This window comes from Meriones unguiculatus, chromosome 10, assembly GCF_030254825.1.
Source record: "Meriones unguiculatus strain TT.TT164.6M chromosome 10, Bangor_MerUng_6.1, whole genome shotgun sequence".
Lineage (NCBI taxonomy): Eukaryota > Metazoa > Chordata > Mammalia > Rodentia > Muridae > Meriones > Meriones unguiculatus.
In genome coordinates, this window is record NC_083358.1 from 61530168 (window position 1) to 61555558 (window position 25391).

Here is a 25391-nt window from a genome sequence, read left to right on the forward strand (position 1 = left end):
ATAAAAGCTGCTCCTGAGTGATGTGAAGTCAGGAGCACGATGGGCCAGTTTGGACTTTCTCCTGAAGTTTGGTGAGCTTGAAGACTCTATGTGGCAGCCAATCCTTCATAAATTATGTTTCAGGGTGACATTTAATTTCAGCAAAATAAGTTCATGTTGTTGGTTTAAACTTTACTGACTGGTAGAAGATGTCGGATACAGAAGTAAAGGAAGCTTGTTTTGCAAAATAAGATAAAGGCTTTACCTTTTCTCTCCAGTGTGAACTGCTTGGTAACATCTAAGTTACTTACTGCCGCTTTGGGTATATATGAGTGTGTATGGAGCATGCCAAGGGATGCTGAGCTTGCCCCATCACTGCTGAGGATAACAGTGCCGTTCACCAGGAGGGAGATGTGGTGAGGTGTCTCACAGGGAAACAGAAGCTTACTTAAATGCATCAAAGTCAAGCTGGGAAGGTGGGGTTCAGGGGTGGAGGCGGGTGGGTCAGTGTTCCTGACTAGACAAATATTTGTAAGTAAACAGGTCTTCCAATGGCCAACCTGCTTTTCTAGCATAAGTGTTTCTGGGGAACCGGATGTAGGGTCCTCCACCCTTGCTCAAGCATCTGGCACAGCCCAAGGCAAGCCCAACACTCCTTTTAAATGGAAACACTTAAAAGTACACAGCTTGGCTTTAAACAATAGTTACTTTTATGTTCTAGACAAATGAGCTTAAGAACAAATTGTGGTCAAGAGGTTAAAGACCCATAATAAATCACCATTAATAAGTTAAGACCCATAATAAATCACCATTGATAACTGTCTTTATCATATATATATATATATATACACACTAGTAAGGACACTTCTGCCACCAACCCTTTGCAGAGGGAAATCTGCACGATGGGATCATTGAAGAATCTGGTCTTCCTCTTGATCTTCCACCTTCTGGAAGGAGTTCTGAGCAGGTCCCTCATCCAGCTGAACAAGAATGGCTACGAACGCATTGTCATCACCATTGACCACAATGTGCCAGAAGATGAAGCCCTCATTCAACAGATAAAGGTACATTCTAAGAGGCAATTTAATTACCTGTGCTGTGGCGATTCCTAGCTATTAAATCCTCCATAAGCATAATGTTGTGATAAGGAGTACAAGATTTGTCTTGCTCCGGTTGCTTGGCTTGGCAAGACATTTTAATGTCTGAATCTCAGATTCTTTATCTGTAAAAGAAAACAACAGCTCTTTACCCACTAGGATTTTTACGAGAAACAAGGTGAATGCGACATGTATAACTCTTGAGTTAGCTCTGCTGTTATCACTTAACAAATGGCGTCGGTATTTACTGGCTGTAGGTTGTCACTAAAAAGTATTTTGCTCTATTCAGTGGCAGATTCAGCAGTATTCAGATACTGGTAACTGCACACAGCAGGGAATTCCTTTGCAGGATGCTACCACCAGAACACCTTAGACCCTCTTTTTATTCTACTTGTAACTAACCTCTGATGCTAAATAGTTATTTAGCAAGTTAACCAGCTCTAACTTAAAATTCTTCCAAGGGGCAGAGATTGGTGGGGGAAGGGGGAACGAGCATCTTTTCAACCTGGAAGCAAGGGGTCAGCTCAGGGCTGCCACAGATGTGGGAGTGGGAAGGGCCTCACATTGTTACTTCTTATCCTGGAAGAGCTGAAAGAGTCTTCCAAACTGTCATCAGGAAGAGGAACGAGAAGAGGGCCTCCACAACAGTACAGGACTAAAAGTGAGGCGGAAACACTTTCTAACAGACCACCCTGGGGTCTTCAGTCTGCCCACTGCACACCCCGGGTCAGCACTGTGGAAGGGGCGAGGGTCCTGCTCTTTTACAAGCAGCCCTTTCACAGAGCCTTGGGAGGAGCACATGAAAAACGCACAACAGCACCCAGGACATGGTAGGAGCTTAATAAACTGTAACTGTTGTTGTCAATGGGTTCCAGTTACCTTTTTGTTTGTATTTGCTTTAGCAAAACTTTTGCTTTACTGTATTTTAGTTTTTTATGTTTTTACTGGTTCTCTCTTTCATACATTAGTTTCATTTTCCTTGTTGCATTTCATTACCAGGCAATATGTCCCCTTTAGTTTCTTTATCATTTCTAAAATTAAAACTTTCTTTGACAGTTTCCTCATGTAGCTGATGTGTTCTGAGTAGTAGCGACCCCCACTCTCCCTTCTCTCCCCTCCCCATCAGCAACATCCTTTCCCAGATTCATGACTTGTAGTGTTGTTTCTTGTGACACATTTAGTGACTATCTGTGCTACAATTGAACATAAACTATTCATGGGGCCCTGGTGAGGTCACCAGTGAGCACACAAGTGAAGGCAGTGACTCTTCTCTCTCCCCCACCCCCACCCCACCCCCAAATCTATCTAGTAAACAGTGAGGGTTAGGGCAGCCTGAACCTCTCCTCCTTCAGTCACTTTCTTATCCCTTCTGAAGGCAAGTTCCCAGAACAAAAATTCAGAAGACTTTCCCAAAGATGCCTCTTGAAGCAAACCCAGAAAAGCTGGAGTTTGGGTCAAGAACCATCTCTATCTGGCAGGGGTTCCTGGCTAGAGTATTCCTCAAGCAGGTTGTGGGGGATGGAGAGACAGTGCCATTTCCTACGAAGCCTTCACATTCAGCCAAAAGTCCATGTTCAATACAGGAAAGTCCATGCCTGATAGTGATCAGTAATCAGAAACTCCAAGCGAGCTTTTGATCGCTATAGAGAAAATGAAGTAGACACATGGAGAAGAGCAAGATAGAAAATGGAAGAGAAACATGGCAGGTTTGTTTCTGTCTCAGGCCAGTGTGTTTTAGGGATGTACCAGGAGGCCACAGCACCTTATCTCTAATAACAGCAACTTGGAGTTTTATGGAGCTTCAGAGTGCTTTCCCTCTCTGTCTTTGGTGAGTTTCTCAACACAGTCATTAAATCAGCATTCTAAGATGAGCAATGACTGAAGTTGTGGGAGCTAAGTTGGATTTCACTGCTTTTCTCTGTGCAACAAGAACATGGGTAAGTATAATGGAGTCCCAAGAGCTCCATTTTGTAAGCACTGGCTCCTCCTATTGAATGTCTGGGGCCTGAGGAGATCAGAGACCCCTACCATGAATACAGCTGCCTTTCTTGGCTCCTCTGCAATCTCTGCTTCAATAGCCTTCTCCTTGGGAGCAAATTGTCTACCTGGAGCCCTTGTTGAGACAGAGCTCCTAAGACAGCAAGACAGTGTTCAAGGCTCTCCCACCTGTGTGTGTGTGTGTGTGTGTGTGTGTGTGTGTGTGTGTGTAGGGGGGTACAGGCTCTACAGCAGTTCTGTCCTCTACCTCTCGCTCCTGTCTAGGTCAATGCTGCCACAGTCCATGCAGGAGCCTTGGGGAGATATTCCACAGGTGAAACTCAGGGAGAAACTCTGTCTCTGTCTCTCTCTGTGTGTCTCGGTGTCTCTCTGTCTCTGTGTGTGTCTCTCTCTTTATATCCCTCTCTCTCTCCCCCCACCTCACACACACAGGGTACACAAATACAATAGGAATGTTTGCAAATGTTTCTTCAGTGCATAGAGCCCGGGTACTAGCTGGCTTGGCACTAGTGTACCAGCATCTCACTCATCATAATAACTTGCTCAGTCACTCAATCATCCTGTTATTCATTTGTATAACAAACATTTGCAAAGCAACTACATTATGTCATGGAGCAGGGATCCAGATGCCAGCAATGCTCTATGCTTGTCCTTAGGGAATGCTGGGCCCTTCCAATAATCAACACCCTCTTCTCTCACACACACCCTTCTCTCAGGAAGAATTTAAATGTATGTGTGAATATGATGTCATGCTCTCAGAATGCAGAACAAACAGCCCATGCCACCATTAAATCATGTCGACAAGAGCATTTTTTCATGCTACTTTCACTTCCTCCTGGAAGGCATTAGTCACATTTCATGAGTGGAATTAGAGTAAAGTATTCAAACTTAGGCTTGTAGTTCTCTGCCGCCGCGCCCCATCCCCCGCTCCCCAAGGAGCTGCCAGTGCAGTCCCTGACAGCATGTGCAAAGCTTGAAGGGGTGTGCTGCCAGGGCTGTCAGAGCCCCTCCTTCCCCAGGAGCAGGCAAAATGCCCAGAGCTGTCCATGGTGACCTCTCCTGCTTCCGCCTACCGCCCTCCTGGGAGCTGTGCACAGTGACAGCTCTCTCCCGTCTCTGTCAGGGTGCATGCTGCAGGGAGGGGCTCCTTGCCGTGAACTCCCTTTGTAAACTCAGTAAATGTTAGATGCTTTGTCAATCCTCAAGGCAGAAAGGTGGCCAGACTCCTGTCTGAGGAAGCTCCAACAGCCAGGCCTCCTCCCACAGACCTCTGTAAATGCCGCAAAGGTCATTTCTAGCCCCTCGATAGGACCCATCCCAGACTGTGCTACTTTGAGAATAGTCTAGGAAAATAAAAATCCCAGAGTTTTCCACAAAAATCCACCAATCCCTGAGCCCTGTAGGCTCAGGACTTGAAATCCCATCAGTTCTCACTCTGGAAATGTCTGCCCTGGAAAGCGCCTCCCACTAAGGAATCCTACATAAAGGCTGTGTCTGCCCAGTTCCCTGCTGCCTCCTCCTGGAGCAGAGGCAGCCACTCTTGGATTCATCCCTCCTCTCCTGGATTCATCCCTCTAATGAATCTCTTTTAAAAGATTCAGTCCCTGGTCTCTCATCAGAAGAAAAGAAGCAATGTAAAGAAAAAGAGAAGTAGAGCAGGCGGAGGCTCCTGAGCGCCTTAGCTCAGCCTGGGGATACCCTCCCTTTGGGCAACCTGAAGAACAATGAATGAATACCCCAAGTTTATCCTCTGAGAAGGGCATCATTAGCTGAGTAAGGCTTCCCACACCATGATAGGCTGGCTGTCCTCCTCCCATGTCCTCTCCGAATGGGCAGGGTCTCCTCACGAGACTTGCCCCCGCAGTAAGACCTCTTTTTCTTTTTCCATCTCCCACTAGGACCTACGCATTCTAATAGTTCCTGTTAAAACAAATAGAACCTGCACCCACTTCCCCATTCCACTTTAACTTAAATGTCTCTCTTTTGATGTAATTAATTTATTTAATCACTTTACATCCTAATCTCAGTGCACCCTCTCCTCCAAGTCACCCCCTGCTTTCCCCTCATCTTCTCAGAGAAGGGGAGGCCACCTCATGGGTACCAACCCACCCTGGCACTCCAAAACACTGTAGGGCTAAATGCATCCTCTCCCACTGAGGCCAGACAAAGCAGCTCAGCTAGGGAGAGGGATCTAGAGGCAGGCAACAGAGTCAGAGACAGCCCCTACTCCAGTTGTTAGGGGACCCACGTGAAAAACAAGCTGCACATCTGCTACATGTGTGTAGGGGGCCTAGGTCCAGCCTGTGCTTGCTCGTTGGTGGTTCAGTCTCTGTGAGCCCCCATGGCCCTAAGTTAGTTGGCTCTGTAGGTCTTCTTGTGGTGTTCTTGCTTCTTCTGACTCCCTTTGTCCTTGCTCCCACAAGACTCCCTGAACTCTACCTAATGTTTGGCTGTGGGTCTCTGCATCTGTTTCCATAAGCTGCTGGATGAAGTCTCTCAGAAGACAGTTATGTTAAGCTTCCATCTGCAAGCATAGCAGAGTATCACTAATAGTGTCAGGGTTGGCTCTCTCCCATGGAATGGGTCTCAATCATCCTTCCTTGGACCCTTCTTGTTACTTAGCTTCTTTGGGTCAGTCGATTGTAATAAGTGTAATAACTTATAAGTGAGTACATACCATCGGTGTCATTCTGGGTCTGGGTTACCTCACTCAGGATGATATTTTCTAGTTCCAACCATTCACCTGCAAATTTCATGATGTCTTTGTTTTTAAAACAAAAAAACTATCCCATTGTGTAAATGTACAAGTTCTGAATCCATTCTTCAGTTGAGGGACATCTAGGTTGTTTCCAGATTCTGGCTATTACAAATGAAGCTGCTATGAACATAGGTGAGCAAGTGTCCTTGTGGTATGGTGGATCATCTTTTGGGTGTATGCCCAGGAGTAGTGTACCTGGGTCTTGAGGTCGATCTATTCCCAATTTTCTGAGAAAATGCCAGATTGATCTCCACAGTGGCTGTACAAGTTTGCATTCCCACCAGCAATAGAGAAGTGTTTCCCTTGCTCTACGTCCTTTCCAGCATGAGCTGTCACTTGACTTTCTAATTTTAGCCATTCTGACAGGGGAAATAGGGGATAGCAGAGTCACTTTGATTTGCATTTCTCTGATAACTAAGGACATTGAGCATTTCTTTATGTGCTTCTTGGCCATTAGAGATCCCTCAGTTGAGAATTTTCTGTTTAGCCCTGTACCCCATTTTTAATTGGATTATTTGGTTTGTTGGTGTTTAACTTCTTGAGTTCTTTATATATTCTGGATATTAGCCCTCTGTCAGATGTAGGGTTGGTGAAGATCTTTTCCCAAATAAACGTTTCTTAACCTGCTGTCTGTAGTTACTGTTTCTGGTCTCTCACCTCTCACCCCTCTGCCTCCACTCCCTCAGCACTGCTGTCTCCATTCTGCAGACATGGCTTGCCTGTATTGCAGGCTTCCCAACCTTCGTCCTGTTACTTCTGATTTCCTTCCCATCCACTGATTCTTACCCCCTGGCCACCTCAGAACAGCAGACTTCTCTTCTTTCCTGTCAGCACTCATTCTCCATCCTCGCTGACACACTGGCTTCTTTCTGCAGCACTATTTTAACACTCTCTATGCTCCCTTGGTACAGTGCACCTCAGGGAGCCTGCAGGCGCACTAGCTGCTGCTGCTCCCTCACCTCTTAAAAATAAAGCTATGCACAATTTGCAACTACTAAACGATGCTCTTTCCTTAAATCTAACTCTTAATACTATCCTAAAATGAACGCTCCTGTAACATTTAACATTATATTTAGCTTAACTGTAATGAGATTCATCCAGTATCAGATCTCACATTCTCTCCAGTGTTGTGTGCTGTGAGACCTGGAGAATTATACCTCAGTCCTCAGTTTTCCTCTCTGAATCTTATTTATGGTCAAGGGATCAAATGCAATGAAAGCAAGAAATAACAGCGAATAAAAGTTAGTGCTAAGAAAACGTCTTCTTCCGAGGGTCACACGTGTGATGTCATTTGTGAGGTAGTCATAACAACATCTCCCTTGCTGGAAGTGGTGAAATCAGAGCTTAGAATTGGAGAGTGCCTAATGTCCCACAAGAAGTGGTCGAGCCCGTGTTAGCATCTGCCTTTATACAGTCTGTGTTGCTCAACATTGCTCTGTGGTGTGGCCCACACTCAGGAAGATCCACTGTTGCTAAGGAAGCAGTGTGCCCTGCCCAGGTCGGCCTTTGAAAGGAAAATACAGATACCTGTTTAAATGACTCATAACTCAGTGTGTTTTCAGTGATGTTGTTACACATGTTCTCTCCTGCCAGGACATGGTGACTCAGGCCTCTCCATACCTGTTCAAAGCTACAGGGAAAAGATTTTACTTCAAAAATGTTGCCATTTTGATTCCTGAAAACTGGAAAAGAAAACCAGACTATAAGAGGCCAAAGCTCGAAACCTTCAAAAATGTGAGAACAAGTTCCTTTTGACATCTGTTTTCTTCTGTGAGCTAGCATCTGTATGGTTGGTTGGTTGGTTGGAGCATTTTGGCTCAATTTCTTTTCATGCTACACTATTTCCCCTGAAACAACCAGTAGTCACTTGTTTGCTGAAGTGCTGTGATCATCTTTTTTTTTTTCCAGGCTGATGTCCTCGTGTCAGCAGCTAGCCCTGCAGGTAATGACGAGCCCTACACTGAGCATGTAGGAGCGTGTGGAGAAAAGGGAATCAGGATTCACCTGACGCCTGACTTCTTAGCAGGAAAGAAGCGACCTCTGTATGGACCTCAAGGTATGCACTCAGCTAAAGCACTCAAGCAAGTTACACATAATGTACCAACTGAATATTAACTATGCTAGTCTCTTTCTAAGTAAGCCTACAGATGACAACCTAGAAATGAAGCTAAGGAAAGATGGTTTTTCGTTTAAAACAAGGAGTCGGAGAGGTGTTTCTGCGCTATAATTTAGCATTGGTTTGCGTTTCTGTAAAGGCGTGGCATATTAACTTTATAAACTATTATAGTGCCCAGTGAATACATTAAAATTGTTTGGCATGAAGCATTAGGCTTCTAGGATCTACAGGCTTCGCCTGACTCTATTAAATCTCCTTCCTGAAGTTCATATGATGGCCACCAGATGGTGACAGTGTGCTTGGGCGCGTCTGTTTTGAGTTCCTGATTCAGCAGGATTTGGTTCCTGATTCTGTAGAATTCTGGGAGAGGCTCGGCGCGGCATTTTTAAACAAGCTTTTAGGTGGTGCCGCACCACGTGCCACTCTGTGGGTAACAGGTGGAGTCATCTTGCTGTCATCTCGCCTAAGCCTGTCACTGCTGTGTGGGGGGCATACCACTCATCCCAGTCCGGTACAGCCGAGACAGAAGGATCCTGAGATCAGCCTTGGCTACACAGGGAGACCCTCGAGAAGTTCAACTGTTACAAAATTAAACTCTATCATGTCAATATGAGCTATGCAGAGCGATCTTTAGATGAAATATTCAAAGTACACGCATGTGCTTTATACATAAACACAAATGTGGTTACTTGTTGACTAACTGGTGTTCTTGAATAACTAGTGTTCAAAAATCAATTCCTAAAAAAGACTAGAATTCTCCAGAATTAGCTTGGTTTTCTTAAGTTAGGCAAGGCAGAAGAAAAAGGCAAGCCCTGGTGCTGTATGCCCCACCCCCACACAGATTAGAAAGGTCTGAACCTTGCCTCTGTGCTGTGCAAATTCCATTTCACTTCTATGACCAGAAGCCTCTTGACCTATGACTCAATACATATGTGTTGAATTAATTGATCGATCTGCACTGTCCCAGTCCTGAGCTCACTGTAGCCACCACAGCTGGGTATCACACTGTTCCTTTAAATGCTTCCTTTATAACCATGACCCCAGTCCTTTGCCCTCCAGATCATCTGGTACCTTTGACAGATAGTCATCGCCTTTCCAGAACTTGAAAAAAAAAATTCAGTGCAAATCCTCAGAGCAGAGCAGGAGACTGGAGTTCCTTAGTGAGGGCCCTCTCACCTAGCTCTCTAAACTCAGCCTACCTTGAACTATAATTCAGAACCACAAGATGTGCATAAGTCACTAAGAGTCATCCAAATATAACAGATACTTGTTGGGTGCCTCGTAGTGTCTAGATATGATATGCCCAGATACAACAGGAGAGAAATCACATTGCCTAGCTTCATAGAGGTAAGTATGATGACAGGAAATATTGCAAGGTGCCAAATAACGGGACATAATGAAACTGTAAGAGGAGGGCCTAGTCTGCTCTATGTTAGGATGTCAGTTGGGTGGATCAAAGTTTGATTTTATTTTTCCCATAATGCTTTGGAGACAGGATTTCAAAAAAAAATGTTGTCAAGGCTGGCTTTGAACTAATGATCCTTCTGCTTCAGCCTCTTGAATATCTGGGATTGCAAATACTGACCGCCAGGCCTAGATGGAAGCATTTGAGCAAAAGCAGTAATTACCACTGCAGACAGTGAGAGATGCCAACAAGAGAAAGTATGTGAAAAAAAGAACCAGAGGTGAAAAAGAGCATGATGCAGCCTACTGAAAAATACTCAGAAAGCTGTGATTACAGAGCCCAGAAGGTGAAGAGCTGGAAGAGGGCTGGAGTTATCAGGCACTCCCACACTGTGCTAAGGAGTTGAACTTAACTCTTGTTAAGGCATTTTCTCTCTCTGATCCTGCTTGTCTTCCACAAGATCAAGCAGTTGTGGGGGGTGGGGGGTAAGGCAGCCACTGACCAGTGTATTTATAGCCTCCTGGCTCTAAGTCATCAGTCCATGAACACATGATAAACCAAAATAAATACGTGTATCCTACAAAACTGCATACTTGTCATTCAAGGTCATGCTCAGGAAATCAAGCTTCTAATTTTACTATTTAGAAATCTATCCTAAAGTAAAGCCAAATAAGCACAGAGAAGAATTTTCTTTCTAGTGTGAGGTTATTTCACATTAACTATATTCAGCTGCTTGAGTTTTTTTCTCACAGAGAGGGTATTTGTCCATTTGTGGGCTAATCTCCGATGGGGCGTCTTCGATGAATACAACAATGAGCAGAAATTCTACTTATCCGAAGGGAAACCCAAAGCAGTGAGGTATGTGTATTTTGACTTCCCTTCACCAAACAATTCTAAAATGCAACCTTTCCTTGAATTGCTTTTAAAACACCAGTTTTCTGTCGTATTTTCTATCTCTAAGGCATTCATTTTCATGTTACTACAAAATGACCAATGTTTCTCAGTTCTGTGAACTGAGTTTCCCGCTTTGTAGATCACTGCCAGGCAGTCTGACAGGTGCCTCTGCTTTGTGGCCTCTGTGCCACACAGCACATCCTGGACTCATCGTGCTGACCTGACCGCATGCTGGTTTGACTTTTCAAATCTCAGCCAGTGGACACTCTTCCAGCCCTGCTGTCTGTCTCTACTACGTCTCTTTCCTAAGCTTCACACACACACACACACACACACACACACACACACACACACACGATATTGTGTCCTCCCCTAAGAGCAAAGCTGTTTCGTACTCATCACTTTCTAGGAAATAGAGTGTCTGGTCAGCGCCTTCTCCCTCCCACAGCTGTGGCGCACTTTAGGCAACATGACTACCATGGCCGAGATAAAAGAGCTCTGTTATCGTGGGCTTTCTAGGAGGAACACTCATCTGTGTAAGCATTTCCTTTCTTCCCCTCTGGTAGCTTTATTTTGTACCACCTCTGTTTTGTGTGTTACTGGATAAACTGTGACAACTGTGATCATGACAGCCACCTTGTCTTCTTGCTGTGACTGTCCCTAGCATGTCTCTATTAAATATGGCACTGACGGTTAGATTGCATAGATACTCTGTGATACATGAAGAGAATAACTTCTGGACTGCTATCATTTTTTTAATACTTCTGGGCTTACAAATACTTTAAAGACTTTTTTGAAAGACAAAGGATAATAAGTAGTGTGTGTGTGTGTGTGTGTGTGTGTGTGTGTGTGTGTGTTTTGATAATGTTTCTCTTTAGGGACCGTGGTAGTCATGTTGTCTGAATTTAGTGTTTTTGTTATATGATGGTACGTACGTTCTTCTTGGTTTAATGGGGGGGGGGGAAGTCATGCAAAAGGCAGCAGTCAGAAAGTTCAGGTGAGTGACTGCCCCGTAGAGATGATCACATTGCCTAACACCTAACCTTTATGTACTTTCAGATGTTCAGCAGCAATTACTGGTAAAAATCAAGTTCGTCGGTGCCAGGGAGGCAGTTGTATCGCTGGCGGAAGGTGCATAATTGACAGATTAACAGGACTGTATAAAAAAGATTGTGCTTTCATACCAGATCCACAACAGACTGTAACAGCATCCATAATGTACAGTCAAAGTATTGATTCTGTAAGTGCCCTGTTGTTTCCCGCATGCTTGTATACATTTAGGAAGGTCAGTTTGGTTTTGGGTTTGCCCAGGCACTCCAAAGGAAGATCAAGTTTTAAAAATACTACCTACCAGCTTTAGGGGGAAAATCAGCAGCTGAATCTCTTTGGGATAAGCTAGTTTTCAGAAGCCAAACATACAGAACTCTTGCCATCTCTCACACGGGGCCAAATCTTAAGGAGGCAGTTTAGTGTGACATTGTCTGTCATGATGGCAAAGGACTCTCTTGTGCATTGCACTCTAAGACCACAGAGGAGTGAGTGGACATCTGAATGGACATCCCTCTCTAGGAGAAGGATAGAAAATGAGGAAAATATTTGGGAAGTGGATGAAGACAGGTTTACAAAGCAGGCGGTAGAGAATGAATTCCCGGGTGAAGACTCACGAGCAAAGGGAGGGGGTGAAGAAGCCTGGCAGGCCTGAGAACCAACAGGATAGAGTAGAAGACATTACAGACTTGGACCACACAGCCTGGAGGAAGGTGGGGAGTGAAGGAAAAATCTCCAGCTCGTGACTGCTGTTTGCTGGACAAGCCACAAGGCTTGTAGAGTGTGGGTCCTCACAAACCACACACAGGTTCTTGTAGGACTAAGGAAATATGGCTCCCATGGTAAAGTGCCTGCTGGCCAAACACAGACCTGAGCTCAGATCCCCAGAACCTATGCAAAAAGCCAGCACTGAGAGATGGGGATAGGTTGATGGCTGAAGGTCAATGGCAGCCAGTTTCATCAAATAGATGGATTTCAGACACACTGGGAAAGCCTGTCTCAAAACAAAACAAAACAAAAAAACTGAAGATGGAGAGTGAAAAAGGATACCTAACACTGACCTCAGCCCTCTATGTGAACATGCTTGCATGAGTACTGGCACACATACCTGTACACACAACACACACAGAGCATGCATACAATATAAACACCAAAAGCCTTCTTATGAAAGTAAAAGGAAAGAGTTCTCAAACAGCTGTGGGGTGAACAAACTGGAGACATTGTTCAGCAGTGCAGAAAAGTCATATAAGTCATGAGTGACTACAGTGTGAAGGAAGGACCATGAAGACTCAGATGATGGAGAGTTCCTTGGCATGGAGGGGGCGGGTGTGGACTGTAAGCAGGAAGGAATGTCTACATCCTGGTTGTTTTGGAGAGGAGGGAGAACAGAAACTTCCCTATTTCTTGAGCTGGGTAACTAGGGGCTTAGTGTTGACACCAAATCAGAAATGTACTCGGAGGGAGAAACTGATGCAGGAAAGCGATGCGCTCATTATGAAGACGTGGATGGAGCTGGAGAAAACAGGTTTCCAGATGAATTTTAGAGAGGCCTGGAGTGATGTGTGTTCAAGGCTGAACGCAGTATGTTGGTTAATGGGGGTTCAGAAAGTGAAGTAGTGGAGTTTGGTGGTGAGGATGGAGAGACAGGATTGCACACTGAGAGGATTACTGGAGTGTGGTGTGAAGACGAGTGACATCTAGAGAGGAAAGGGAGCCACCTTAGAGCAGGTAGGTTGTTAACTGCAGAACAGTCCAATGAGGCTGAAGACAAGGAGCGAGACAGGACTGCAGACTATCATTTTCCCAGTAGTGGTGAGACTGTGAGACTGAGCCATGGTTATAAGCGAGGAGAGGAGCCTGGGAATGGGGAGATGGGGGGGAGGTGTTCTCTTAAATAGTTTAACAGATATATTATATGTATTGTTATATTGGCAATTTCAGGTGGTTGAGTTCTGTACAGAAAAAAATCACAATAAAGAAGCCCCAAATGCCCAAAACCAACGATGCAACCTCCGAAGCACATGGGAAGTCATCCAGGAATCTGAGGACTTTAAGCAAACCACTCCAATGACCACTCAGCCACCCGCACCCACCTTCTCCTTGCTGCAAGCAGGACAAAGAATTGTGTGTTTAGTTCTCGATAAGTCTGGGAGCATGACGGTATGTTCACTGAGCACCTTTGGGGCATGGATCGCAGGTGTGTGTGTGTGTGTGTCTGTGTGTGTGTGTGTGTGTGTGTAACAATCTGGACTTGGTAGAGAATAAAGACAACAGGAGGACCAGACCACAACAGAAGCTTTGTCATTAGAAATGCTCATCTTGGGATGGAGAGATAGCTCTGCTGTTGAAGTGCTTGCCTTGCAAGCATAAGGGCATGAGTTCAAGGCCCAGAATTAGCTTTTGATTCCAGCGCTGGGTAGAGACAGGCAAATCTCAGCGGCTTCTTCACGAGCAAACTCCAGGAAATAAGAAGGATGTGAGCATGCGATGTTCACATTGCCTCATTCCATAGACTCAGCATCAACTGCCCCTCATGAGCAAAGGTCTGATGAATTATACAAGCTTCATATTGTGTGCGTGTTGCTAGCATAACTGGCCTAGAGTTCCATGCAAGCCTTATTTAGGCCTATTACTGATGCACTGGGTTCCCGTAATTGTGGAATATAGCTTTTTGCTTTTTGCCATTCATGCAAAAGCTCTAAAATTTTACCCAGAGCGGATGCCAAGTCCTAATGGAAAATATCACCCATAAAAGGACACAGCTTAAGTACACACCTGCTTCGAGGCAGCCCCTTCTAAGTACCCATTAGCCTGTTACCCTGTTCCTTTCAGGGCCAACTTGACTGCTTCTGTCTGTCCACCCTTTCAGGCCGATAACCGTCTTCACCGACTGAATCAGGCAAGCAAGCTTTTCCTGCTGCAGACCGTGGAGCAGGGATCCTGGGTCGGCCTGGTGACGTTCGACAGTGCCGCCTACATCCAAAGTGAGCTCACCCAGATAAAGGGTGGTGCTGACAGAAATGCGCTGACTAAGCGCTTGCCCTCGGTCGCTTCTGGAGGGACATCCATATGCTCTGGGCTTCAAGCAGCATTCAGAGTAAGGCGTGGTCCACTGTTGGCCTTTGCAATTGTTTCTGAGTTTTGCTCCTATGAAATTTTCATTTCTAGAGTTTCCATACATGGCTGGTGTCAGACTGAATCATGTGACCGAGGACAAAGTGACAGGCAGAGGGTACAAAGACACAGGCCTCCAGAGCTATTACTAATTTACTTCTTCATATTCACTCCTTCATGCTCTGCCCTCTTCTGCACCTAGGCATTCAGGCTTTTCTGCATGCATTCCTGCACTGAAAATATGTCTCCTGTGCCTCCTCCACCCAGCTCCATAAGGTTACACATTCTCAGACTCAGTGGCAGGATCATCTGACCTCGTCTGATGACACAACTCAGTTACCTTTTGTCTCCCTGAGGGAAACATGGAAACCCCAGCCTAGACTCCATGACACACAGCAATTATTAGAAATTTGACAAAGGGATCCAAACTGGGCCACAGTTCTTACTTCCAAGGCCCTGAAGCACCTTGGTCAGACCAAGACTGTGACCACAGACCCTGAGGTCCTGGCCCTTTCCCACGTCCATCATCTCAGTCCACTCGGTCAACCCTCTTGTGACATCATCACGGTCGCCTTATGTTGTGCTCCCCCGTCCACACTCAAACAGAGAATGCAGTCGGGGGAGGTCTCCTGTGCCTCCCTCCCCCTCTTGACATCTTCACCCAGAGAGCAGAGGCTGCAGGACTTGATTTGACTCTCTTCCCTGGATGTTGGTCTCTTTCCAGCATTTCAGTGATGTGTACAGTCTGGTTTTCCTGAATGGATCACATATGCCTTTATTTCATTTTCTTTTCATCATAATCTCATTTACCATTGGCAGACGTGCACTGTCCTCTATGCTCTGTTAAAAGTGTAACTAGGTACACAACTGGAGATAAGAGTAGGAGAGTCAGAAGGTCCGGGTCTTCCTTGTCTACACAGGGAGTTTGATGCCTGTGTAGGCTACATGATACACTGTTTCAAAAAACAAACATCAAAAGTGTGTGTGTGTGTGTGTGTGTGTGTGTTATGTGTGTGATATGTGTGTGTATGTATGTGGCATGTGTGTAGGGTGTGTGTGTGTGTGTGTGTGTGTGTGGTATGTGTGTGGTATGTGTGTGTATGTATGTGGCATGTGTGTAGGGTGTGTGGGTGTGTGGTGTGTGTACGTGTAAAGGAACAAAGTAATACCTTGCTAATCAGAAGGGTATTTAGAAGGGAACAATCTCCAGTCAGAATCTATGGTACCAACTTAAAGTTGACATCGCCAGATAGCAAAAAGCTAAAGCTAAGACCTCCTCTGGGTCCGCTATCCCTCAGCTGGTTCCTGGTGTTTTCTGATGGCATCTTGGAACTTCTCAAAGCTTCTCAGGGAGAGAGCAAATGAAGGAAACTCCAAACCCCTGTGTCCTATCCCAGAACTGGCTGTCCTTAGGACCACCCTGCATTGCTCAGCATCCATTCTGGGGCAGGCTAACAACAAAAAAGATCACTGTTGAGTTCCATGACAGAAGTGTTACAGCGGTGTCACTGCGAGCCGGGTGTCCCCCAACATCCCCAGACATGTGCTTGGTCCCCCCACAGTTGCTCCTTCCTGTCCCACGTGAATTCAGTTTCCACAAACACCCCAGCCACCTCAAAACTGACAGCTCCTGCTCTCAATCGTGTCCTTAGGTGATAAAGAAGAAGTACCCAACCGACGGGTCTGAGATTGTGCTGCTGACGGATGGGGAGGACAATACCATCAGCTCCTGCTTTGACATGGTGAGGAAGAGTGGGGCCATCATCCACACGGTGGCCCTGGGACCGACTGTTGCTAAGGAGCTGGAGCAGCTGTCCAAAATGACAGGTGAGGGAGGGTGTGCAGAGAACATTGTTTCTACCAATGGACCCCATGCTGTGGACACCTGGGGAGTCAGGAAAAACAGGGTAAGGAGAGAGGGAGTAATGTCAGCCAAGGAGCTACACTTCTCCCAATGACCATTACCACTGACTCTACCCATTCTCCTTAAGGTCTTGGCTCCAGGGCCAGGCCAGATCACAGAAGGTGAAACTGCGCTACACCCTAGTGACAATTCAGGGAGCCCTTCCTGGGTACCTTATGAGTGTTTAACTTTACCTGGGAAAGACAGGAGGGAGAAGTGGGGGAAAGGTGAAGAGCCTGGAGAACAATGCAGAGGCTGCTTCAGTCAAACAGTGCACAGCAGCTTCTCCGCAGAAGGTCAGTGTGCTGTGAATCTAAGTCACACACACACACACACACACACACAGAGAGAGAGAGAGAGAGAGACTTCTGAACCTCGGCTTCTGTAGCGGAATATGTGAACGTTTCCTTTTACTTAGGGATAGTATTAGAAATATAAACTATTACCATTGGAGCCTAATGTATCCACCCATAGATAGTACACAATTAGAGAAGGCTAACTCCCAAAAGAAAAGAAATGAAGGGCAGATGGAGCAAAGGGAGGAGGCAGATTTACACACTAGCCTCAGCCTGGCCAAGGGACTTCTAGGCTGGAAACACAATATACATTTGGTCCTCCCTTGGGACTCGAGGGCTCCCTTCTGTACCACTGCGCCCATCCGCCAACGGACATTTACTGTCGAAGCAGAGCAGGGTAAGAGCCATTTTTCTGTGAAGGATGGCTCTTTGGGGTAAGGCCATCCTCTAGAGAACGAGGCAGCCGTTAGTCACTGGTAGCCAACATTTGACGCAAAGCACACTTTCCCTCACCTGGAAGAGGACGTCTTAAAACAAGAGGGATGCCGGCAGCACTGCAGAGACCCCACCCCCAGCTTTGGATGCAATTTAATACTTTAAAAAGTGACTAGCCAAGGTACTCCAAGGTGCTTTCCGCCAAGCTCACAACCCGAGTTCTGTCCCTGGAACCTACACTGTGTAAAGAGAGGCAGCTGCCACACCTCGTCCTTTGCCCTTCACACTGTGACACGTGCGCACACACACACACACACACACACACACACTGAATACAAAGAAGATAGTTAGGAATGACTTCTTCTTTGTTTCTTCAGTTATACTCATTCTCGATACCCAAGCTTCCAGGCCCGCTGTAATTATTCATTCTCTTACTACACACCCCAGTTCTCTGCAACAGTCCCTTCGTCCACTGTTATTTCTTGATGTTGTCACACATGTATCTCTCTTGGCTTGAGATACAACTTTAAAACCCAGTTTGTTAGATAGGCATTTAAATAAGAGCAAGCCAATCTGTGCGGACTGTGCTTTAATAGACTTTCTCATGCGGAGACACACGAGCTCTAAAACAGATGCTTCGGGGGTTTGTGCAGATAGTTTAAGTAGCTTCATGACAGCGTTTCTGAAGCTATCCACTAACAGAACTGAAAAATCAGTGTCAGTGGGACATGGTGGTGTAAACCGGTAAACACATTAGGTGGGGCAGAGGCAGGAAGATCTGGAGTAGAGGTCATCCTTGGATAAATAGAAGTCTTGAAGCTGGCCTGAACTATAGAAGACTCTGTCACAAACATGAATATATACATATGAATATTCATATGAATATATATAAGATATATATCTTATATCTATATAGATATAGATATAGATATAGATATAGATATAGATATAGATATAGATATAGATATAGATATAGATATAGATATAGATATAGATATCATATATCTATACATATATATGTATCAGTATCAGATTGTGAGTAAATGTACATGTATGTTTAGTATTTATATTGTTATTCATTTATATTGTGTATCCTGCTATAACTAAAATGTTGTACATGCTTGCTTTCTGGAAAATAACTTCTGATGACATACTTGCATTTTAGGAGGCTTGCAGACATATGCTTCTGACCAGGCTCAGAACAATGGCCTTGTTGACGCTTTCGCTGCCCTTTCATCAGGAAATGGAGCTATCTCTCAGAATTCCATCCAGGTGGGGGTTCTTACTATTTGGTTTCTCACATTTACTTATAATCACAGACTGAACTGTCGAATGCTTTGTATTCTACATTCCTTTGTGTATTAAATAAAATTCAGAGCCTTCAGCTTGACATCAAACATTATTTTCCAAATGCAGTCTTCCTTACTAAAACGAGACTGTTGGCATTTACCTATTTTCTAAGAAAATGAAGTGACTTACAAAGACCAGCAACATGAAACATAATGTCTAATAATCTTTCGTAAACATTTGCTAACCTGCACTCATTGCAATATGATTGGCTCACATAGTCTTCAAAACAGATCATTTATACATTCTCAAGGACAAATGTTCAGACATGATTTGCATTATTTTTCCATTGCCTCGATCTGAGTCCTTAAGATTTGCCATGATTTTCCTGTAGCAGAGAGACAGCACTTTACCCTGTGGAAACCCCATGAAGTCCACTCAGACTCCTAAATCTTGAATCTGAATCTGCCATTAGCTGATGTTGGGTAAAGACCCTCACCTCTCTAAGTATGGAGAGAAAGCTTCTGCAGACTTGTCTGGTTCTAAAATGCCAAGAAACTCAAATTATCTTTCAAATATCTTAGGACTGTTTTTGAGAAAGACAAATAGACTTCAAAGTGCTCTGGTAGAATAATTGCAGAAACTGTGTGTGGAATTCTTTTCTTTTCTTTTCTTTCTTTCTTTCTTTCTTTCTTTCTTTCTTTCTTTCTTTCTTTCTTTCTTTCTTCTCTCATTACATCCTGACTGCAGGTTCTCCTCTCTCCCCTGCTTCCCTTCACTCCCCTCCCTCTCTCTCCCCTTAGAAAAGAGCAGGCCTCCAAGGGATATCAACTAAATATGGCATAACACACTACAATAAGACCTGGCACATACCATCACCTCAAGGCTGGACAAGGCAACCCAGAAGGAGAACAGTGTGAAGCTCAATCTTTCACAGTCAAAGTCTGAGTAAATGTGGAGAAATGGTGGCACATCAAAGCCTGGATAAAAGCTTTCTAAACAATAGGCTTTGGGGCTGGCTGATGTCCCCTATTTCCAGTCTAGGAAGATAGCAATGGCTCCTATGTTGGTTGTCCTGCACGAAATTTAATTTAAAACTAAACTCAAGGGCCTTGTTTTTTCAAAGAAAGGAATGCACCCCAGAAAGGTAATTCATCGTGGAAAGATGAGCAGGATTCATTTACTAACCTACCATAAGAAGAAGAGGTTCTGTCCTGGGAGGTACTATAATTAGAGATACACTAGCAAAGCACAAGGTGATGTTCATCAAAGGACAGCCACAGAGAAAACTCCATCAAATCCCACAGGAAGGAGGTGATTCATACGTCCTAAGAGATAGACATCAGTGAAGGCTTCATGAAGAATGTGACATTTGCACCAAATTCTGGAGGACCAGAAAGGCTCAGACAAGCAGAGGGGAAGTAATGCTGTCTAGGAGAAACAGACAGTGTGAAGTTCGGGATTCATAAATCCCGAGAGGGAGGTGGTCTTTTGGGTGGAAAAAGAAATATCATGGAAACTTGGAGCTGAAATAGTAACTTAGAATTGAATACTAAATGACTCTAAATACCAAACAAAGCGCTCAACAACACCTGCAGACCTGTTAGTGTGGGGCTTGGCAGTCAGGACAGGGTGGTAAGCCCTTGAGATGTATACTTCCTGTCCAGGGAGTAAAGTGTTGTTCTTCTCAACAGCTGGAGAGCAGGGGCGCTAGTCTGCAGAATAACCAGTGGATGAACGGCTCAGTCATTGTGGACAGCACCGTGGGGAAGGACACCTTGTTTCTTGTCACCTGGACAAAAGCTCCTCCCAAGATTCTTCTCTGGGATCCCAGTGGAAAAAGACAAAATGGTTTCATAACAGACACAGCCACCAAGATGGCCTACCTCCAAGTCCCAGGCACTGCCAAGGTACAGAGTCAGCTTTCTTGCAGACTAGGCAAAATTATTTTTAACAAATAATAGTAGATTTAAAAGAGAGAGAGAGAGAGAGAGAGAGAGAGAGAATGACTTCAGGAGAAAACAATGACAACTTTGTTTATTGAAGTCAGCCAGCCAGTTAGGACAACAGGTAATTTTATGTCCCCAAATGAAAGGGGAAAAAATTGACATATATAGGAGTTGGGAAGACAATGATTCTTGTTGCTTCAGGATAATGAAAACTATTTCCTGTCCCTCAAAACTCATGCCTTGGAAACTCCAGGTAGTGGTCAATAAGGAGACAGCTTTCAGGCCTCATTATCCCGAACTAGGTTGGTCTTGATAGTGGGAGCCATGGAGTTAGTCTAAACACACTCACTGTTGCCTCAACTGAGAGTCAAGGAATCCACATCTTCTTAGACATGCTTATAACGTGCTTTAGTCACATAGGCATTTGTTGTATGTGACAGTGAAGTTAGGTCTTTGTCACTAACTGGAAATATCTGCATCTGTTTTGGTCAGGTTGGCATTTGGAAATACAGCCTGCAAGCGAGCTTGCAAACCGTCACATTGACTGTCACCTCCCGTGCCACAAGCGCTAAGCTGCCTCCTATTACAGTGACCCCGATACTGAGCAAGAGCACAGGAAAATTCCCCAGCCCTGTGCCAGTGTATACAACCATTCGCCAAGGAGCGTCACCCATCCTCAAGGCCAATGTCACAGCCCTGATTGAATCTGTGAAAGGAAAAACAGTAACCCTGGAATTACTGGATAATGGAGCAGGTGACAATCAAAGAAACTAAAAATTAGGTCTTCTTCTAAGTCACCACCAAGGAATGCAATGGGCACGCTCTGGGGCAGACCATCACGCAGGGAACCTGGCACTGGGGTTGAAAGGGCTATCTGCATCCCCGTACATGGCAGATTCCAAAATGCTGGGAAACATGAGGAAGGGTCCAGGCTCAGCCTCTACCAAGCCAAATTACATTAGTGTTTGAATGCAATAGGATTAAAGGCTACACAGAACTGTCTGCCTACCAAACTAAGGGAAGGGAATAACAGAAATTTTCTGTCAGGCTCAGTGACTACTCAACATGTATGCACATACAGAAACACATATCTTCGTTTTTGTGTTCACCACGCACGTTTAGACACTACTATCCCCACATTACTGGCGAAGAAACACTGTCACACTTCAAACAACAGAACTGAATTCCAGCACAGGTCTCGATGATTACTCTCCCCAAGTGAAAAATTCTGCCCATTTTTCCTGAATTAAAAAAAAAAAATCTGTAAGGAAGTAATGCGATTCTGTATTTCTTCTGTAGAGGTATCTGTTTACTGTGACAGAGGTATATTTATTAGAATGAATTTTATAAGTGAATTCCAATCCCAAACATCTCCTAGGGAGAAATTATGGATTTTTCCTCCCTAATTGTGTACATTGGGCAATCTGATTTGACTTGACAGATAAAGAGTGAGCTGATAGCTCATGGCAGCAGTCATGACAGAGACATGTGAAATGACCTCTGATTCCAAAAAAAAAAAAAAAAAAAGAGAGTTCAGGGAGAAAAGACTTACACAGACATACATTTACATACATATGCATAAACATCAGGCCTTGGTTTGTACATAATCAAGCCTCATGAGAGTCTCTTGTAGATAATGCTCAGTTTCTCTTTTTGCAAAATGTTGACCCACATACAGATTGGGAATACAGGTTTCCAGTTGCCTTTCCAGTATTCATAAATTCCTTCATCTCCTTGTCAAGGTGCCGATGCTACCAAAAACGATGGCGTGTACTCAAGGTTTTTTACAGCTTTCGATACAAATGGTAGATACAGCATAAAAATACGGGCTCATGGAGGAAATACTGCAGAGAAACAGAACGCAGCACCTCGGAAGAATGCAGCCATGTACATAGATGGCTGGATTGAGAACGGTGAGTGACCTGGAGAGTTGACTGAAAGACTTGAGTCCAGAAGAACCACTAAGTCTGTAAGGCAGAACGATGCAAGACAACTCTTGGTTTCTGAGTCTCACCTCTGCCTTATTATTGTCTGGAGCAAGGTGACCCTTTGTGCTGAGTTCACTCTTATGTCCTACAGGCTCTTGCTGTGTCACTGAAATCCATCCACTAGATGCCAGGAACAGCCCCACCCCCAAGTTATGGCATTCAAAAATGTCCCTAATCATCCCCTGTTTTTCTGTAAGAGGGCAAAATACCCCATCTGAAAACCAACCAGGTCTACGGCCATACCACCCTGAACATGCCCGATCTCGTCCGAAAACCAACCAGGCAGATGATAGCTTTTAACCACTTTGATTCCAAACCACATCATCTACAAGATAAAAATATATCTCTATTGCTTCACTTTTTCCCACTTCAAAACCATAGTGGTCTTTGAGGTAAACAAATGGGAAAATATGTCTTAAGAAATAAGACATTCCACCCCACTCTGGGTTTACAACATTTGCCTGAGATCAGAGTGAGATTGAGAGCAACAGAGTCTAGAGGATTTCAGAACTTACTTTTGGAAATTTAAACCACCAAAATATTGTTTTAAAGAAGCAGACTTTATGAGAAATCAAATTCTGAATAGTGCCATATCATGAGCAGAACACCACTGTTGAAGAAAGGTTCTGAAAGCTCAGATGGCTGAGGGAACCACAGTAGTTTTTGAAGCACCTAATTAGTTTACATAACAGTGTGACTCAAATTCGGAAACTGCTACATGAATGAATTCCCAGGTGTTGATAGACAGTTGGGCTGGGTGTGGGTGGCACACATCTGCAATCATAGCACTTCAGGGCCACGCAGGAAGATAGTGGGAGTGAGGCCAACTTGGACTACACTGTCAGACACTGTCTCACAGTAAAAAGAGACAGGATTCTTTCAAGAGCATAAAGTTTGGGACATAACATTTACAATTTCATGAGAAATTGTAGTCAAGTAAGAAAGACAGAACACAAATAGGTAAAATGTGAAAACTGCATAAATTAAACAACCAAGGAAATTCTCGAAAGCCAAGGAGATTAAGTACCAAGTAGGCGGGAGAGAGTATGGCACGCACAATATTATCAAAACGATGCGAGACTTCTTCAGGAGATATCATGCTTAAACAGAGATGGTGTTTAAACTGACACGGTGGAAGACAGGAAAAACGAGGGACCAGTGAGATGGCTCAGTAGGTAAGGTGCTCGCTGATGACTCACTGCTAAGCCTAACAGCTGGAGTTCCAGTCCTCGGGTCCACATGGTGGGTCCACAACCCACTCCTGTAAGTTGCCCTCTGACCTCCACATGCTTTCCTTCAACACAAATAACTAAATAAATAATTTTTAAAATTAAAGACAAAAACAGAGAGAAGAAATACAATTTCAGAAAAAAAAATATTAGTTAATTCTTTTTCCTATTACAACCAGGAGACACCTGTTAGGTAAAGAAATGTGGGCCTCCCTTTGCTAATTTTCTTCTTATGCAACCCAATTTGGGGTCTTGTCACGAAACTTTAAGGTGAATTTTATTGGTGAAAGGAGAGGAAAAAAGAAGAGATCCAGTAAAAAAAAAAAAAAAAAAAAACGGGTGGGTAGGCTAGCCTTTTGGTGTTGCTTTTCATACTTTGAATAAATTTTAACACAGGTGAAATAAAAATGAATCCTCCACGTCCTGAAACTGGTTATGTTCAGAAAGAGCGACTGAGCTTCAGCAGGACATCTTCGGGGGGATCATTTGTGGCCACTAATGTCCCCAAGGCTCCCGTGCCTGACCTCTTTCCACCTTGCCAAATCACCGACCTGAAGGCCAGCATCCAAGGTCACAACCTTGTGACTCTGACTTGGACGGCCCCCGGGGATGACTATGACCACGGGAGAGGTAAGGCCGTTACAGTGCAGACTATATAAGGAGCAACCAACCAAGCAGGGGCCCAGGAGGGGTTTGCAGGTGTGTTGGGTGGAGGAGACCGAAGGCACGGAGTGAATTAAAGGTGCATATTTTAAAAGACCTTCTTAAGGAAGAAGACATTTTATCTGGGGAAAGAAAACTTCAGGAGTTTGTGTCTTGTTTTGAGGTTTGTTTGTCGTTCCCCCCACCCCCCCGACAAATGAGGCTTTGTAGTGTTTCTAGAGAAACTATGAATAAAGGGTCAATATCTTTGAAAGAAATTTCCCATTCGATTAGAATTTGGCTCTCAAATACAAAAATAAGGTCTGGGGTGCAGCCTAAGGGTCTCTGTTTCTGGCACGTGTTTATGAAATGTGTGGGCGGCAGCCTGACCTAGTAAGCTAGAGTCTGCATTTTAAGATCCTCTGAGCACGCTAATGTTTGAGCACCACCCCCCCTCCAAATAATGAAATAATAAGCCATGATACCCTCCTTCCTCAGCCAAGCCCTACACTCAGAAACTCTGACCAAGGCGTCAAGCCACCATTGAACCAAGTTTATGTTCACTCTGTTAAGAATAACAAGAGCATACAGTAGCTAACAGCCCCTGTGATAAGCAGTTCCCTTTACTCACTGTAGTTCCTGAGATGATGATGTAGTCCCTAGCCGGCTTTTTAAAGCTTAAGATTTGAGAACTACACGTCACATCCTCCCTCACTCCTCTCTTGTATCTTCTATTCTAGCCTCCAAGTACATCATCAGAATGAGTACCAGTATCACCGATCTTAAAGACAAGTTCAATACCTCAATCCAAGTGAGCACTATCAACCTCATCCCCAAAGAGGCCAACTCTCAGGAGACCTTTGAGTTTGAGCTGCAAAACAACGGTTTTGAAAACGGCACCGACATCTTCCTTGCTATACAGGCTGTGGATAAATCCAATCTAAAATCAGAAATCTCTAACATTGCCCGGGTATCTGTGTTTATCCCCACTCCTGAAGGCACATCTTTTCCTTATCCTGATGTTAGTATCAACAGCACCATTCCTGGCGTCCATGTGTTAAAAATAATGTGGAAGTGGATCGGGGAAATGCAGGTGAAGCTAGGTTTGCACTGAACTTTCAGGCAATGAATAGATCATTCCTTTCATTGTAGAATTTTCTAAAAATGCATTTTAGACTTCCTGTAGGGGGCGATATAGTAATATGGGGAAAACTGATCCAGGTGTATTAAAAAATTTTCTGTTCAAATTCAAAA

At 44.4% G+C, this 25391-nt stretch overlaps 1 protein-coding gene across 1 annotated transcript; it reads left to right on the plus strand.

Annotated features, from left to right (window-relative positions):
- The first annotated feature begins 830 nt into the window (after window positions 1-830).
- Window positions 831-25391, plus strand: Clca1 (chloride channel accessory 1). The gene is made up of 14 exons (XM_021658031.2): window positions 831-1043; window positions 7426-7566; window positions 7741-7888; window positions 10106-10211; window positions 11307-11487; window positions 13236-13454; window positions 14164-14391; window positions 16061-16235; window positions 18208-18314; window positions 20024-20239; window positions 20771-21032; window positions 22021-22191; window positions 23892-24125; window positions 24878-25391. The coding sequence occupies exons 1-14, from the start codon at window positions 882-884 to the stop codon at window positions 25249-25251; spliced, it is 2724 nt and encodes a 907-aa protein (XP_021513706.1). The 5' UTR covers window positions 831-881; the 3' UTR covers window positions 25252-25391.